This window comes from Sceloporus occidentalis, unplaced genomic scaffold, assembly GCF_023333645.1.
Source record: "Sceloporus occidentalis isolate IW3139 unplaced genomic scaffold, rSceOcc1.0.p SCAF_38, whole genome shotgun sequence".
Classification (NCBI taxonomy): domain Eukaryota; kingdom Metazoa; phylum Chordata; class Lepidosauria; order Squamata; family Phrynosomatidae; genus Sceloporus; species Sceloporus occidentalis.
In genome coordinates, this window is record NW_028317018.1 from 5,922,256 (window position 1) to 5,941,548 (window position 19,293).

The 19,293-nt window shown below is 38.4% G+C and overlaps 1 protein-coding gene across 1 annotated transcript in view; it reads left to right on the top strand.

Annotated features, from left to right (window-relative positions):
- LOC149290670 (integrin alpha-V-like) overlaps positions 1 to 19,293 on the top strand; it is a 47,758-nt gene that overhangs the window by 26,457 nt on the left and 2,008 nt on the right. Inside the window, exons 16-26 of the mRNA XM_089488456.1 lie at positions 139 to 197; positions 367 to 521; positions 3,515 to 3,652; positions 4,206 to 4,273; positions 5,003 to 5,150; positions 5,569 to 5,661; positions 11,664 to 11,743; positions 15,656 to 15,736; positions 16,041 to 16,146; positions 17,740 to 17,898; positions 18,818 to 18,922. Of these exons, the coding sequence (XP_089344582.1) occupies positions 139 to 197; positions 367 to 521; positions 3,515 to 3,652; positions 4,206 to 4,273; positions 5,003 to 5,150; positions 5,569 to 5,661; positions 11,664 to 11,743; positions 15,656 to 15,736; positions 16,041 to 16,146; positions 17,740 to 17,898; positions 18,818 to 18,922 (1,192 nt within the window). The remainder of the gene's footprint in view (positions 1 to 138; positions 198 to 366; positions 522 to 3,514; positions 3,653 to 4,205; positions 4,274 to 5,002; positions 5,151 to 5,568; positions 5,662 to 11,663; positions 11,744 to 15,655; positions 15,737 to 16,040; positions 16,147 to 17,739; positions 17,899 to 18,817; positions 18,923 to 19,293) is intronic.

Consider the following 19,293-nt stretch of genomic DNA (forward strand, 5'->3'; position numbering starts at 1 on the left):
TTCTTCACTTATCAGAATTTAGCATTTTCATATAATTAGTAGATTAAAATTAGCAATCTCACATAACAGTAATAATGTTTTGAAGTTTCTCAGTGTGATGTAGATGTTAAAGTAAGTTGCCCTGTTTTCCTTTTGCAGTTTTAATGTTAAGTTCTGTCTGAGGGCAACTGGTAAAGGGAGGGTCCCCAGTGATCTTAGTAAGTATAAATGTATATTTAAATGTACTTTTCAAATACAATTGAAAGAAAAATGGATGTCTGTTTCTGTCCTGCAATAAATTGCCCTGTTTGAAAATTGAAATTAATATTATTAAAAGGAAAGAAATATATATGGATTTTAAAAAAAAAAACATTTTCTGTTTAATAGCATTCCATGTAGAACTGTTACTGGATAAACTGAAACAGAAGGGAGCTGTACGCAGAGCATTATTTCTCCACAGTAAACAATCAAGTCACTCCAAGACTATGACTATTTCAAATGGAGGAATCATGCGTTGTGAAGAACTACAAGCATTTTTACGGGTAAGTATTGCAGTTGTTTTTTCCTTTGAGTATTTAATGCGGTGTTTCGTGGAGTTCAAAAACTTGTTATTGTAGTATTTTAAAATTCAGAAAAAGAGAGTACCCACATTAGCAAAAAAAACCAAAAAAAACTTAAAGCAGCCCATCAGTGGTAGGATAGTGCTCCCATTGAAATAAGTTGTTGCGCTTTCTAAACACGCATGGAGTTCTCATTAGACCGCTGCCCGGAACGCTGATCGACTGACAGTAAGTGTACCATGTGTCAGGAGGTGTGTTTTGCCAAACACATCTTCTGTAATGATTGTGGATTAGTTTTAGCAGAATGTTGCCCCTAGCGTACTGTATGCCTGCATGTCTCCCCTAATGAAATGTCCAGTTGTAATATCTAGGTCAGAGAGTTTCATTATCCTGTTTTTCATTGGCACGGAAGCAAATTTCATCATTAGCAAAACTCCCTCTCAGTCAGTGGCGTCGCTACAGGGGGGCAAGGGGGGACAATTGCCCCCCTGTTGCCCCCCCACCGAATTTGTAGCCACCCAGGACAGTCCCGCAATGGGACTTTAAACCCTTGACTGCTAACGACGGCATGGTGCCGTCGCCAGCAGTCCCAGTCAGGTGCTAACGATGGCACCATGCCGTCACTAGCACTACCCTACCTTGATGGAGGTCTGTGGACCTCCATCACCACCTACCCCGGCGATCTGCCCCTCAAACTGAAGGGCATCACCGGGGCCACCCGATCCGGCCGGTGACGTCTCGCGCAATGACGCGATGACGTCACCGCGCAACTTTATTAACAACTGACAATTGTCAGTTAAAGAGGTATGGGGGCATGCTGCTTAGATGCCTGTATCTCAGGCTTCTAAGCAGCTACAGACCCCCAACATATACCGTTGGAAAGGTAATTAGCTCACCTTTCCGGTATATAGCTTGTAAAACAATAATAAATAAGAATACAAAATACTAAGTTAAAAAAATAGAAATGTAAAAAAAAGTTAAAATTATTTAAACATAAAGTAGTTTAACTTTAAAAAAAAAAAAGTTTAAGTATTCTAGCTAAATGATCACTGTGGTAGCCAATGTTACCACAGCGATCATATAGCTATAAAAAGTCACATTCCCTTTTTAAAAATGGCCGATACTAATTTTTAATCCCACGATCCCTTTGATCATGGGGTTAAATTTAGCCAACAGTTGAGGGAAGCAAATTTTTGAAATCCTGATGAACTGCAAATATTATTAAAATCAGCCATTTAGCCTGTGTGGTACGTGAGTAACCATCTCATCCCTGCAGCGCCTTGCATTTTTACTGCAAGACTTATTTTTGCTGTAAAAGTGATTTTACCATCATTTACCATCATTTCTTTTGGATTGTAAGGGGAAAGAATGGTGTGTGCTTCTGTGAGTGAATGTATGGAAAGTATGGTGTGTGCTTCTGCGAGTGAATGGAGATATGAAAGGCGTGTGAATGATCAGTAATTAGGGTTGAAGCCTTGACGTGGCATTACTGCTCACATAGGAAGTTAAATTATGGCACAAAAAGTACACATTTGCAAGAACTACACCCCTTGGCGCATCAAATGAGGGGCTGTATGTGTTTCTAGTACAAACCTGGAGTGCGCAAGACACAAATGAACATGTCGCTATGGTTAGAAAAAACATATTTTCTAGCCAAAGCGACATATTCCATCATTATTTGTGCACTCAACTTTTGTCCTAGAAATACATGTAGCCCCTCATTTGAAGCTCCAAGGGACGTAGTTTCTTAAAATGGATGAATTGTCTGAATGAGGGAGAGCATGAGTTAATATGTGGATGAATTGTCTGAATGAGGGAGAGCATGAGTTAATATGTGGATGAATTGTCTGAATGAGGGAGAGCATGAGTTAATGTGTTTGTGTGTATCATAGATGTATAATTGTGGAAGGGCAAAGATGGCACTAGCAGGATGTTTGAGCCTTGGGGACCAAGATGGCACAGGCAGGGTGTATATGGGACAAAGATGGCAAATCTTATGTGTGTTATCTGGGTGCTGGCCAGGTTCTATGTGGGCAGTGTGGACGCCAGGGCTTGCTTTGGGGTGTGCAACCTGTGATCTATGCCTGTAATTTAGGGGGTTTTAAATATACTTTTAATGCTGTGTTTTTATGTGAATTCCAATTGATCTACACCTGCAAAGCTGGGTTTCTGTGTTATTCTGTAGATCCATATCTGCTATGCTATGTTTCCATACATTATTTATGTATACCTGCAAATACAGGGTTTGTATGTCTTGTTCAGTTGATTAATACCTGCAATGCTGCTTCCATGTATTTATTTGATCTATACCTGCGATGCTACGTTTCATATATTATTATTGTATACCTGCAAATACAGGATTTGTATGTCTGATTCTGTTGATTTGATATATACCTTTTAGTGCTGAGATCACAAGTGAATTTCAATTGATCTATACATGCAAAGCTGGGTTTGTGTGTTAATGTGTTGCTCTATACCTGCTATCGGCAGCAGGGTCAAATATTTATGTATATATTTATATATATATAGTCAGCAGGGACTAATATTAATATATATATATCGGCAACTGGGGCTAATATTAATATATATGGGCTTCCCATGTTGAATGATCAAGTATTGTACTGTTCAATAACAAAAGTATCATTCCATAGCACATTACTTTTGGCAATATATATATATATATATATGTGTGTGTGTGTGTGTGTGTTTTTTCAGTGGTATGATTAAATGGTGGAAATTATTAATGACCCTCCCAGTTTGACTGTGGTATCTTGTGTATCCCTATATATTGTTTCTAGAGTCGCCGCTGCTCTCAGTCCTAGGCCCGCAGAATGACCTAAAAACGTAATGCCCTTTCAGAATGTCCGTTCTGCAGAATTTGTTCTCGTGTGGCTTGTACTCTGCGCCCTTCTTACATTAAGATATTTAATAATCCAACATGATGTTTTTTATTTTTTCCTTCTTTTATTCTGTAGGATGAGTCGGAATTCAGGGATAAACTTACACCTATAACAGTTTTTATGGAGTACCAAATGAACTCAACTTCAGCAGCAGATTCATCTGGATTGTTACCTATTTTAAACCAGTTCACTCCAGCCAACATTACAAAACAGGTATTTGTAATCAGTTGTTCCCTTTAATGTTTCATTTTTTCCATCTTAAACAGTCAGTCAGTACAAATTACCTTTGTACAGTGCTTCGAAATTGACAGAATTCCATTAATACTGTATAAATACTCCCCATTTCGCTTATTTTTAGCACTCCTAAATGTACCAAAATGTCACATGAACGTGATGATATTCCCCACGGCTATGCAAAGAAATTCAGTAAGCACATGCTGCATTCTGACCGGTGCCTGTCCCTCTCAGCGTTTTAGGTCCCATGATGAGAGGTATTTTATATGAGTCTCATGACATCTCTCCGTGACATCCCAGTCAGGTCCTTTTTCAATGAAAAAGTAAACTTTTTTTAGAATTATGTTATTTATTTAATAGTATCCTTCTAATGTGGTATTTGTTGTGTGATTACAAAATATCAATAAATATAGCAGACAATATAAAATTTGCAGAAACCCAGAAGAGGATTGATCCAACAAATAACAGTTGTCTTAAAGTGAATAGTTGTAATGCAAGATATAATATAATGTTTTTGTTGTATCATTCCCAGGCACACATTTTACTGGATTGTGGTGAAGATAATATATGCAAACCAAATCTGATTTTATCAGTAGAAAGGTTAGTGATTGTACTTATTTAGTTACAAAATATCTAAAATGTTGAAGGTTCAGAAAGGGATACACAGAATGACGCATTTTTCAATGAGATTGTTTTGGATGCTTCCCATTGAATCCTTCGTGTCAATATCTTTTACTTATCTTGTTTTTTTTTATCATTTACTTATCTTGTTCTTTCTGTAGTGTGCTACATATTACCATCTGTAACTGATTTCTTTTTGCTGTAGTTTTGGAAATTATTGCAAGGATATGATATAAATAAAATATCAGTTTTATGAGGTAGCATTTATGATCAAAGTTTTTTTTTAACTAAGTTGACAAATGTTTGTCCACCATCACTGGTAAAAACAGCATACCTCCTAAGTGTGCTTCTTGATGTAGTACAGTCCCTACTATGATGTATGTATAAAAACAGCATAAATCTGTAGTATAATAGTATACAGTAGTATAATATAAGATAAAATTTGCTGCGTTTCTCAGATTCATATTGACAGCCACTCTTTTAAATAAACACAGGCTGATTATTAATCTCAATATATGAAGTCAAATTAGCATTTGGTAACACACCAGTACAAAACTAAACGATAAAAACATTGTGTTTGTAAAAGCTTGATTTGATTAAAGATGAAAAACAGAATAATAAAAAAAAAAACAGTCAATAAAGGGATAAAGATTGATTTCTTTTGTCTGATTTCTTTCATGATTTATCTTGTCTGATTTCTTTCAACAGTGAACAAAAGCAGATTTATATTGGTGATGATAGTCCATTAACATTGCTCGTACATGCTCAGAACCAAGGGGAAGGAGCTTATGAAGCAGAGTTATTTATACAGATTCCAGAACAGGCTGATTTTATTGGTGTCATTAGAAACAATGAGGTGAGTTAAGATTTGTTTAGTTGTTTAGATCCCCTCAACCATAAAAGTATAAGCCGTATGTACTGTGACTTGAGTTCCTCTAAATATCAGATCAAAACTTATTTAAAATATACGTATTTGTATATAGGCATCGGCCATTTTGTGGTTTTATATGTTAATCCCCATGATGCTGCATTTCGACAATCCTTATTCTGGGTCTTGGTTAACTGTGCCTGTGATACCTTTCCTTCAGACCATATATTTTAAGATCTTTTCCTGTTGACACCTATTCTATTTGTAGCATCACGCATTGATGGACTGGCCTTTCAATTTCTTCTAATGTATAAATACAGAATCATTGTATTATTATTAATACAATTTCGGCATGTTGAGTAATATATAGGTTTTTTTTTTCGTTTTTTTTTTCCTTATTTTCTAGACTTTATCTAGGTTATCTTGTGCATTTAAGACTGAGAATCGAACACGCCTTGTGGTATGTGATCTTGGAAATCCAATGAAGGCTGGAACAAAGGTAAAAAAAAAGTGTATTGTTCTGGTATGAAAATAAGTTAGCTGTACAAAAAATCAAAATGCATGTATTGTATCTTTTTTTCAGTGAAGGTTTTTTACTTTGACTACAAACAAAAACAAACATTCACATTATATGAAAGTACAAACAAGTGTATTTAAGTGGCCCACATGTTACTAGCATCAGGCCCGGACTGGGACAAAAAATAGGCCCGGGCATTTAAGCCCGAGCAGCCTATTTTTATTTATTTATTTATTTATTTATTTATTGTTAAAGCCCACCCTTCATGTACCATCTTTGCATTTACTCATTCACACAAATCGTTAACACATTCATTAATGCAGTCTCACAAATCATTCAAGCAATTCATCCACACATGAATTCATTAATTGTCATACGCATTCACACAATTCATCCACACATTTATTCATTCATTCATTCTCATACGCATTCACACTACCCCCTCTCCCCATCTTATCTGCCCCTTCTCACTATGTTCCCCCTTTTCACTATGTACCACCTCTCACTATCTATCCCCTCTCCCCATTTATCACTATCTAACCCCCCTCTGCCCCTTCTCACTGCACCCCCCTCCCTCACCCTACTTACCTTGTTGCCGGAGCAAGCAGCAACTGCGGCCGGGCCCGCGGCAGGACCGGACTGACTGGGCCTATGCGGCCTCCACGGCCGCATTAACGGGGGCATAAGGGGCACTAGCCCCTTAAGCCCGCCGCAACTGCGACCGGGTCCGCCACTCTAAGGGGACGGGAAGCCCCCACCAGGGCCGGCCTTAGGGGTCTGCGGCCGCACAGGGCTTACATTAAAACATCGGGGGTTTTTTAAACTTTATTTAACATCCTCCATGTTAAATAAAGTTAACAAAAACTTTATTTAACATGGAGGATGTTAAATAAAGTAAAAAAACAAAAACCCGATGTTTTAATTTAAACCCTGTGCGGCCGCACACCCGTAAGGCCGGCCCTGGTGGGGGCTTCCCGGCCCCTTAGAGTGGCGGACCCGGTCGCAGTTGCGGCGGGCTTAAGGGGCAGGTGCCCCGCCTCAACTGCGACCGGGTCCGCCACTCTAAGGGGCCGGGAAGCCCCCACCAGGGCCGGCCTTAGGGGTCTGCGGCCGCACAGGGCTTACATTAAAACATCGGGGGGGGGTGTTTTAACTTTATTTAACATCCTCCATGTTAGTTTTTGTTAACTTTATTTAACATGGAGGATGTTAAATAAAGTAAAAAAAACAAACCCCGATGTTTTAATTTAAATCCTGTGCGGCCGCACACCTGTAAGGCCAGCCCTGGTGGGGGCTTCCCGGCCCCTTATGCCCTTATGAGGCCGCATAGGCCCAGTCAGTCCGGTCCTGACTGGGCCTATTTTAAGGTAGGGGCCTGGAGCTGCAGCTCCATCAGCCCCTAAGTCAATCCGGCCTTGCCGAGGCCCGGCCAGTCCGGGCCTGACTAGCATCCTCCATCAAGACCATCAGAAAGGTTTTCTTAAACCAATAGGAACCCATTCTTAAGTTTTATCTTTGTCTCAAAAAGAGGAACTCATACCAATAAAAATATACTGATATCAGTTAAAAATAAGTTTTAGGTGAGAACATATGCTGTTTTTATGAATTATGAATGCATTCAAAAACTGACAAATTGTAACAAATGTAACAAATTGCAAAGTAAGTCAACAGAAAAAAATCTTAATCAGTATTTGGTGTGGCCACCCTTTGCCTTCAAAACAGCAGCAATTCTTTTAGGTGCACTTGCACAAAGTCAGAGATTTTGTACGCATATAGTCAGGTGTATGATTTATTAAGCAATTATACCAAATAGTTGCTATTGATCATTAAATCAAAATGTAGGTTGAAAAATCACTAACTGAAACAGAAACAACTGTGTAGGTGAACAGTGAGCAACAGCCAAGCTCGATATCAAGACAGTTTAGTGGAAAAGTCATAGACCGTAGCAAGACTAAGCACAGCAACAAGATACAAGGTAATTCTATTGCATCAGTGAGGTCCAAGCTTCTTTTGAAGAAACACAAGGACATGGGCAATATTGATGACCGTAGATGCAGTGGTCAGCCAAGGAAACCCAGTGCATCAGATAAAGGCACATCATGCTTACTTCCCTTTGCAATCGGAAGATGTCCAGCAGTGCCATCAGCTCAGCATTGGAAGAAAACAGTGGGACCCTGGTACACCTATCTACTGTCCAAAGAAAGTCTGGTCAGATGTGGTGTTCAAGAAATATTTGCAGCCAAAATATCATACCGATGCGACTATTCACAAAAAAAAGTGGAAAATTGGCAGCAGGTGCTCTGGACATTTGAAATATTTGGCTGTAGCAGAAAACAGTTTGTTTGCAGTTTGAGTGTTTGCAGGCAACAGCGAAGTTTGGGGCTGGATTTCTGCAAAAGGAGTTTAGTTAGAAATAATGGTCTCCTTAATGCTGATAAGTACAGGCAGATACTTTTCCATCAAGCAATACCATCAGCAGTGGCGACTCTAGAAACAATATATAGGGGGGGCACACAAGATACCACAGTCAAACTGGGGGGGCATTAATAATTTCCACCATTAAATCATACCACTGAAAAAACACACACACACACACACACACATATATATATATATATATATATATATTGCCAAAAGTAATGTGCTATGGAATGATACTTTTGTTATTGAACAGTACAATACTTGATCATTCAACATGGGAAGCCTGAAGCCACAATTTAGTACAACTAATCCTTGAAATCCTTTAAACACAATACCTTAACTTTTCCACTAAATGATTTCAGGGCCTAATATTAGTCCCTGCTGCCGATATATATATATATATATATATATATATATATATATATATATATATATATATATATATATATATATATATATATATATATATATATATATATTAGACCCTGCTGCCGATAGCAGGTATAGATCAACACATTAACACACAAACCCAGCTTTGCATGTATAGATCAATTGAAATTCACTTGTGATCTCAGCACTGAAGGTATATATCAAATAAACAGAATCAGACATACAAATCCTGTATTTGCAGGTATACAATAATAATATATGAAATGTAGCATTGCAGGTATAGATCAAATCAATACATGGAAACAGCATTGCAGGTATTAATCAACTGAACAAGACATACAAACCCTGTATTTGCAGGTATACATAAATAATGTATGGAAACATAGCATAGCAGAAGAACACACAAACCAAGCTTTGCAGGTACAGATCAATTGGAATTCACATGAAAACACGGCATTAGATAGATCACAGGTTGCACACCCCAACCATGCTGCCCACATAGAACCTGGCCAGCACCCAGATGACACACATAAGATTTGCCATCTTTGTCCCATATACACCCTGCCTGTGCCATCCTGTTCCCCAAGGCTCAAACATCCTGCTAGTGCCATCTTTGCCCTTCCACAATTATACATCTATGATACACACAATCACATTAACTCCTGCTCTCCCTCATTCAGACAAATCATCCACATATTAACTCATGCTCTCCCTCATTCAGACAATTCATCCATTTTAAGAAACTACACCCCTTGGAGCTTCAAATGAGGGGCTACATGTATTTGTAGGACAAAAGTTGAGTGCACAAATAATGATGGAATATGTCGCTTTGGCTTGAAAATATGTTTTTTCTAACCATAACGACATGTTCATTTGTGTCTTGCGCACTCCAGGTTTGTACTATAAACACATGCAGCCCCTCATTTGATGCGCCAAGGGATGTCGTTTTTGCAAAAGTGTACTTTTTGTGCCATAATTTAACTTCCTACGTGAGCAATAATGCCACGTCAAGGCTTCAACCCTAATTACTGATCATTCACACACCTTTCATATCTCCATTCACTCACAGAAGCACACGCCATTCTTTCCATACATTTACTCACAGTAGCACACACCATTCTTTCCCCTTACAATCCCAAAGAAATGATGGTAAAGGGAGAAGAAAAAATCACTTTTACAGCAAAAATAAGTTTTGCAGTAAAAATGCAAAACTCCAGGGATGATATGGTTACTCACGTACCAGGCTAAATGGCTGATTTTAATAATATTTGCAGTTCATCAGGATTTCAAAAATTTGCTTCCCTCAACCGTTGGCTAAATTTAACCCCATGATCAAAGGGATCGTGGGATTAAAAATTAGTATCGGCCATTTTTAAAAAGGGAATGTGACTTTTTATAGCTATATGATCGCTGTGGTAACATTGGCTACCACAGTGATCATTTAGCTAGAATACTTAAACTTTTTTTTTTTTTAAAGTTAAACTACTTTATGTTTAAATAATTTAATTTGGGGGTCTCTAGGCAATTTTGATCTTTTTTTATCTGCCTTTAGAGACCCCCAAATATTTTTTTTTTACATTTTTATTTTTTTAACTTGGTATTTTTTATTCTTATTTATTATTGTTTTACAATCTATATACCGTTGGAAAGGTGAGGCGATTACATTTCCAATGGTATATGTTGGGGGTATGTAGCTGCTTAGATGCCTGAGATACAGGCATCTAAGCAGCATGCCCCCATACCGCTTTAACTGACAATTGTCAGTTGTTAATAAAGTTGCGCAGTGACGTCATCGCGTCATTGCGCGAGACATCACCGGGCAGATCGGGTGGCCCCGGTGGTGCCCTTCAGTGTGAGGGGCAGATCGCCGGGGTAGGTGGTGATGGAGGTCCACAGACCTCCATCAAGGTAAGATAGTGCTAGTGACGGCATGGTGCCGTCGTTAGCACCTGACTGGGACTGCTAGCGACGGCACCATGCCGTCGTTAGCAGTCAAGGACTGTCCTGGGTGGTTACAAATTCGGCGGGGGGCAACAGCAATTGCCCCCCCTTGCCCCCCTGTAGCGACGCCACTGACCATCAGGGAGGCATCTGATTGGCCCCAAATTTATGACAATGACCCCATACATACAGCCAAAGCCATTAAGAACTATCTTAAGCATAAAGAAGGAATCCAGGTGTTGGTATGGCCCACACTGAGCCCTGATGTCAACATCAAGTCTACCTGGGATTATATTAAGAGAGAGAGAACAGAAGAACTGTGTAGTTCTCGAAGATATATGGAACAACCTAACTACCGACTGCAAGCATACTTTGAAGAATTGATGCTGTTTTGAAGGCAAAGGGCAGTAACACCAAATATTGATTTGTTTTAGATTTTTCTTCTGATCACTCACTTTGCATTTTTTTAAATGATGAAAATAAACTATTAGCATGTCTATTTTTTTTAATGTGTTTTAAGCATTCTTGTTTTGTTTTCGAAGGCAATGGCCTTTCCTATCAAATCACGATGAGGCCTATTCACCCCCCCCCCCCCCTTTAGCTTCTATTGCAGGAGAAACGTGGCTTATCCTGTATAATGCATAGTAAAGGTAGTGGCATTTCTTTGCCCTTTGCCTTACACATTATACAGGGCCAGATCAGCCTTTTGCTGGAGGAACTTGCCAGTGTTGGCACTGCATAGTGAGTAGTGGTAACTCGGCCCTTATTGAATAAACACCATGGTTTCTGTGGTGTTCAATCCTGCTTCCATGCACCAACAACCTTGCCTGTCTTGCTGAGTAGCATGACAATTTCATGTTTTTTAAGCTGAATTCTGCTTGCCTTATATGGACAGCAAAGCAAAAAGTATGACAATTTTTTCATTATGTATATTTCATATCAATACCTTGAGTGCTTAGAATAATTGCAACTAACAAACATGGTAATATTACAAAAAAAAAAATCATGTCATTAGGGTATGAAAAACAGCGGTCCTAAAGGGGTTAAATATTAAATGTGTGTATATGTGTGTATGTGGTGTGTGTATATCTATATATATATATATATATATATATATATATATGTGTGTATATATATATATATATATATATATATATGTGTGTTAAGAATTAGAAAAAAAAATATTAAAATCAGAATTCCATAAATGTTCCATATTTTTATAACTATCTCAGGTATTGGCAGGCCTGCTTTTCAGTGTTCATCAGCATTCAGAAATGGACAACTCTGTTAAGTTTGACTTACAGATTCAGAGGTATGTTAAAAAAATGAGTAAAATTAGTTTAATAATTTTCAATCCACCTGTTTAACACTTCAGAGCAGTCATATATTATGAATGTAAGGGCCTGTGGGAACATGGAACTCATTGCCTGCAAAAGCATCATACAGATCCTCACTGCAGCTGGAGTACAATGGAGTATCGTGATAAATTATATATTGTATGTTATATTATTATTGGGAGAGGGTTTTTTTTGTCTTTTTTAAAAAAATGTCTATAAAAGTAGACATTAAGAAAGTAACCCCATCAAGCTGCAAAGGGCACATTTATTCAGAGGTGTACCGAGAGTATTTGGCACCTGGGGCGGATCCTATATGTCACCCCCCCCCCCCCACACACACACACACACACTTCACACTTTAACCCCTTAAGGACAATGGGCGGTCCCTAAGCCCATTGAAAACAATGCATTTTTAGCCCGTACATGTACGGGCTTTGTCATTAAGGGGTTAAAACAGCATAGCTATTATCATTATATATTGAGGCACGCATGACAGTGGAACAGCATATCTACTATCACTATACACTGAGCCAGACATTGATGGTGGTACAGGAAAACTGCTATCATTATATACCGAGAGTAGGGTGACCACATCAGCCATGTTTTCCAGTACAGATATAATTTTTACATATTGCTGACAACACCAGCTAAAGAGCTGCACTGCAGTATGGATAATGTATAACCGACTAATTGGTCCCTCCCATGAGTCTATATATCCCACATATTTCAGGGCTGCATTTTATCTGGGCTGGTCAGCAATATGAAAAATGTATACATGTCGATGTGGTCACCCTGAGTCAGACATTGACGGTGGTATATAGTTTATAGGAGTTATGCTGTCAGCTAGATTTTAAGCTTGCAAGAGCAGGGCACTCTTCTCCTTTTATGTGGGTGTATGTGATTTTAAATTTTACTGACTGAATGTAACAGCGCTACATAATCTGCTGTCGTTATATACATTAATATAATGTAATGTCTTAGTATAAAGTGATGGGAGCAGAGCCGTAGCTAGCTCCTTTTGCGCCCGAAGCAAGAATGGAAAATTGTGCCCCCAACTATTTTTTTTAGAGGTTATTTTATTTACACTGTCCTTACACACACCTGTCCATAAACTCACATTTACACATACATACTGCCTTTACATACACATCTGCCCATTAACAGGCATATACGCATGTACTGCCCTTACACACGACTGCCCATATACACATACACTGCCCTTACACACACACCAGCTTACAAACATACAAATACCTGCACTACTCTTGCATACACACTGCCTTTACACACACACACACACACATGCCCATAAACATACATATGCACATACACTGCCCTTATACAAGCCTGTCGATACACACATGTATACACATACACCGCCCTCATACTCCCCCGCCTTTACACACACACATATACACACACTTATAAACTAGCTTATAAACACTGCCCATACACACACACACACTGCCCATACACACACACACTGCCCATACACACACACTAGGGTGACCACATTGAGGGAAGCACATGAGATTACACACTGTATATACGGTGTGTATGTGTGTGTGGGTATATATATATGTGTGTGTATATATATATATATATATATATATATATATATATATTACACATATAGTAGAGGTTGTAGCCATATTAGTCCAGTGGTGTCAATATCAAATAACAGATGGAATAATTATCTTGTGATAATTTTTTTTTTATTCGACTAACAAAGTTTTGAAATGACAAGCTTTCGGGAGAAAGGGAGAAGAGCTCCGAAAGCTTGTCATTCCAAAATTTTGTTAGTCCAATAAAAAAGTTACTATCACAAGATAGTTATTCCATCTGTTATTTGATATATATACGCTAGACATGCATTTGTAGCTACCTAATATATACTTATCTCTTTGAAGTAAAGACTGTGATTCAAAAATCACTGTAGTTTTCATTATTTAGTATTAGATCCTGCTGCCGATGTATATTAATATTAGCCCCTGCTGACAATATATACTGTTAGCCACTGCTGACAATATATATAAATATATATATATTGACCCTGCTGTCAATTTTATATTGAAATAATGGACCCTATGCAAGCATTTCCTTGGGCCCCCACTCCACACTCCCTAGCATGCAATAATTCCCTCCACTACCACACCATAAAAATATATGCCACACTCACTACAGATTAGATGAAGACTGTGAGAGTCAGTGCAGTCTTCCCTCCTTCTGACCCTACCGTGACATTGAGAGGTCTTCTTCCCCATAATCATCCCCAAAAATCTCTTTGTCCCCTCATTCACTAAGCCATACGTCTCTTTTACTTACTCCCTGTAGTTCTGGTATAGATCAAATAAACACATAAAACAGCACTTCCATGGATAGATCAACTGAATAAGACATACAAACCCTGTATTTGCAGGTATGCATAAATAATGTATGGAAACATAGCTGGTACAGATCAACACATGAGCACACAAACCCAGCTTTGCATGTATAGATCAATTGAAATTTTCATGTGAACTCAGAATTTAAGGTATAGATCAAATAAACTGAATCAGACATACAAATCCTGTATTTGCAGGTATACAATAATAATGCATGGAAACATAGCATTGCAAGTATTGATCAATAGAACACACAACCCCAGCAGATCAACTGGAAATCACATGTAAACTCAGCACTGAGGGTATAGATCAAATAAAAACCACGGAAACAGCTTTGCAGGTATTGATCAACTGAATAAGACATTCAAACCCTGTATTTGCAGGTATAAATAAATAATGTATGGAAACATAGCATATGGAATTCACATAAAAATTTAGCATTAAAGGTATAGATAAACCCCCTAAATTACAAGTATAGCTCACAGATTGCACACCCCAAAGCTCGCCCTGGCGTCCATGCTGCCCACACAGAACCTGACCAGCACTCAGATTACACACATAGGGCTTGACATTGTTGTCCCCAAACATCCCATCAGGAGTTAACTTTGTCCCCAAACAGCCCGCCCTGTGCCATCTTGGTCCCCAAGGCACAAACACCCTGCTTGTGTGATCTTTACCTTTCTACAAATCTATTATACATCTATGATACACACAAACACTTTTACAGTCACTCACTAATTCACACAATAATTTTATTTCACTCATTCACACTATTCATCAACACAATAATTCCTTCTCTCACTCATTCTCACTATTTCAGTATTCTTACTACCCCCTTTCTCTCTAGCTACCTCTCCTCCCTTTCTCTCTAGCTACCTCTCCTCCCTTTTCTCACTATCTACACCCCACTTTTTCTTACTATCTTCCCCCTCTCCCTCCTTCTCACTATCTACATGCTATCTATACACAGTCCTTACAACCCTTTCTCCCCATCATATGCTTTAAACATTTCAATGCCCAGTCTTTACTGTGTGTGATAATAATTCAAGTCGGTGAATCTGTCCTGTAAGAAACGCTATGTTGGTGTTTTATAATGCATAGTTAATTAAATTTCTTAAAAGTATTCTTACTGATTTAACTATGCATTGTGTAGATCCTACTCAGTGGGTCTTTTAGAAGATGCCTGCTGTGGATATTCGGGAAAGTGAAAGCAAGCAAGAGTCAAAAGGCATTTTACAATTAGAGATGTGTTAGTCCTGTAATATTGTCATAAAATATAAATATAGAATTGTCTATAATGTATGATTTAAAATTATGGCTGCCTTTGACACAAAATTTGCATTCCAGCATACTTGTTTAGCCCCTCCTGTCATTCATTCTGATGTTGTAAAACCAATATGCAAAAAGAGTGATATGCAGACATGCGTTAAAAATGTATAGTTTTATTTATGTATGTATTAAAGTTGCTCCACGTTGATGATTCTGCATTTTCTGTACATTTAGCTCAAATCAGTATGACAATTTGAGTCCAGTCCAGTCAATCCAGATTGCCCTTGCTGTGTCATCGGCTGTGGAAATAAGAGGGTAAGTGTGAACACAGATAATATTGCAAAGAATGTGTATAAAAAAAAATATTTTTAAAAGTTGTATCCAGTTTCACATTTGTTACAGTGATATATGGGTTTTTTGTATTTTTCCAACACAAATCTTTGTGAAAAATATAGTCACGTCCAGCCGATATCTTTAGTAAGCAAAAGGGTTTTTTTTAATTGTTAGTTTAATAGGGAAAAAATGTTTGTGTCAATACTTTGAACAAAAAAAGATGTAAAGCTATAAAATATTAGTACTTGTTTCCACATTTAACATTTTACTGTATATACCTATTCAGGGTCTCAACTCCAAATGAATTATTCTTGCCAATTGCAAATTGGGAAGCAAAGATGAATCTGGTCACAGAAGATGACATTGGTCCATTAGTTCAGCATGTCTTTGAGGTAACATTACATGCTTACAGGGATATAAATGAGATTTTATTCAGAAGATGGTGTCCCCCCCCCCCCCCCAGTGATCTCTGAGAGTTAAAAGGGGTTTACCATTTGAAATGCCATTCATTTACTCTCTTGGCTGTTGCTGCCTCCTGTCAGATGGTGACATTAGACGTCTGCACGCACGTGATGTTTCATTGTGTGCGCAACCATTGACGTGCTGCCAATGGTTGCGCACACAATGAAACATCACATGCATGCTGCATTCAGGTTCTCCCAGAAAATATTCCCAATCAGCCATAACATTATGACCACTGACATGGGTGGGATATATTAGGCAGCAAGCGAAAATTTCACCTTCAAAGGTGATGTGTTCAAAGAAGGAAAAATGTGCAAGCGTAAGGATCTGAACAACTTCAACAAGGGCCAAATTGTGATGGCTAGACGAGTGGGTCAGAGTATCTCCAAAACTGCAGCTCTTGTGAGGTGTTCCTGGTCTGCAGTGGTCAAAAGTGGTCCAAGGACGGAAAACCAGTGATTGATACATTTGGAGGGCGAAGGCTGGCCGGTGTGGTCGAATCCAACAGACAAGCTACTGTATCTCAAATTGCTGAAAAAGTTAAGGCTCTGATAGAAAGGTGTCAGAACACACAGTGTATCACAGTTTGTTGAGTTTGGGGCTGTCAAGCTGCAGACCAGTCAGGATGCCCATGCCGACTGACCCCTATCCACTGCCGAAAGCGCCTACAGTGGGCAGGTGAGCAAAAGAACTGGACTACGAAGCAATGGAATAAGGTGGGCAGGTCTGATGAATCACATTTTCTTTTACTTCACTTGGATGGCTGGGTGTGTGTGTGTTGCTTACCTGGAGAACACATGGCACCAGGATGCATCCAAGGAGGCCCCACCTCGTGTATTACAGGACTGTAAGGATCTGCTGCTAATGTCTTGGTGCCAGATACCCCAGCACACTTTCAGAGATCTAGCGGAGTTCATGCCTCTGGGCTGTTTTGGTGGCAAAAGGGGGACCTATACAACATAAGGCAGGTAGTCATAATGTTATGGCTGATCCGTGTATATAAGACTTTTTTCATAAGCCAATCTTTAGCAAAACTTTCTCATAAGCCAAACGTATATATTTATGTCTCAGTGCTACATTTTTGTTTTTTGTACCCTGAAACAATGTGACCTGCTAGTAAGATTTAGCAAGATATTTTCGATTAAGGTCAAAACATGGATTTACTAAGATTTGCCTAATACTGGTTGGCTAAATCCACTTACCAGCAAAGCAAAAGATATTTGAAAAGTAAATGCACAAGGAAAGTTAAAACCAATTTCTTCAAAAAGATGTGATTTATTTACACTACTTGACCTGATGTATTGCCTGCTGGGCAGAGAGAGAGAGTGTGTGTCTGTAGCTGTCCCCTCACATGATGTGACGATAAATTTGACCACTATGAGATTTCTTTTTTTGTAAAAGAGATATTTATCACAATTAATCTTAAAAAAATAACCTAGGGAAACGTTCATTCATTTCTTATAAACAGTCTATTTTTACTGTTAATGCTATCAATAACTTATTGATATTTTTGTTCATGCTAGCTGAGAAACAATGGCCCAAGTGCTTTTAGTAAAGCCATCCTCACTCTTCAGTGGCCCTACAAGATTAACAACAATACCTTATTGTATGTTGTTACATATGATATTGATGGTCCCATGGAGTGCACTTCCAACCTGGAAATCAATCCATTAAATGTGAAGGTAAATACATCTTGTTCATTTTTCTTTGTTTCCTACGTGTTGTTTGACATCTCAGTCTCTAGTGCAGATGCTTGGTGTTTTGTTCACCATTCCAGTTTCTGAACCGTTCAGTTAACATCTTTTCCAGAAGCTTGATACTCGGAGCTTTTCAAATCTCTCATATGCCCCACCACATTTGGTCCTTCTTTATTTTGACCTGTAGTATTATTGTTCCTGTAGTTATTGGTGGTTTGACAGGGCCATTTCTGGCTGTTATGGTGGGAGTTCCAATAGTATGTGTGCAGAAGGTTTCATGGGATGGTAGTACATCAATTTGCATGTCCTTTCATTTTTTATTTTTCCAATGTCATGCAAAACTCTGCAGCAGCACATTTGTTTTTAATTCAGTTTTTTGATATTACTGTAGCTCCTCCAGAAGTTTTCTTCAGTAAAATAGTAAATTAGAGAAACCTATTGACATTTCTGTTTCTCATACATTTTAATTGTGCAGGAGTAATGGGTTGGGCAGGTATGAGATCAGCAGTTACCTCTGCAGCTGGTTCCAGAAGGTAGTGTATGGCCAGATTACCTGGTATTTATATCAGGGTCATAGACCACAGTGACTGGTATTGATGTAATTTGTGATCTAAATTCTGCAGCACGCTCGTGGATAGACTGTGCCATTGAGTAATTGGGAAAAAGTAATCTAACCAATATTTAAGGCAATTGAGAAAAGCATATCAAATGACTGGAAGTTAATTTTTCCAGGCATGCTCCATGTACTAATTTCTTGCTACAAGTTTGTGGCTGATTGGTCTCCCTTCAGATTTTCCAACAGTGAGCTTGAGACTTTACCATCCTTGCAATCTGTGATGCTACTGATTTTGTTATATCAAAGTTGATAGTTCCCAAGAATAATTTTCTCCTTTTTGTTTTATAGCTTACAGGATCACAAGGTGATGATAAAAATGAAACACGTATTACTGAAAATCGCCAGCGTAATCGTCGTGATTTAACTGTGACCGAAGGAGAGATCCAGACTCTTGTAAGAACTTTGATACGTGAAATTGTAGTTGTACCTTTTCTGTATATAACCTAGCAGCATCATGTAGAAATCTGTATACATAATGCTCTCTCACTTTAAAGGGATGGTTTAATAAGCCAGGCAGCCTCACCAAAGATGAATGTACGTTGTGAGTACTTTAATATGCATTATTAATAAATCTTTCGCAGGAGAGCAACTTCATTAAATTCATTAATTTCAGTATAGGCAAAATATCACAGTTTAACCTATTAATATTACATACTCTGCTGTTATCACCAATAACAGATAATTTGAAGACCTGCAGCAGCCAATAGGAAACGCTTCTGTGCATGTGTGACTGATATCTGATTCTCTCTGCCTCACTCTGATTG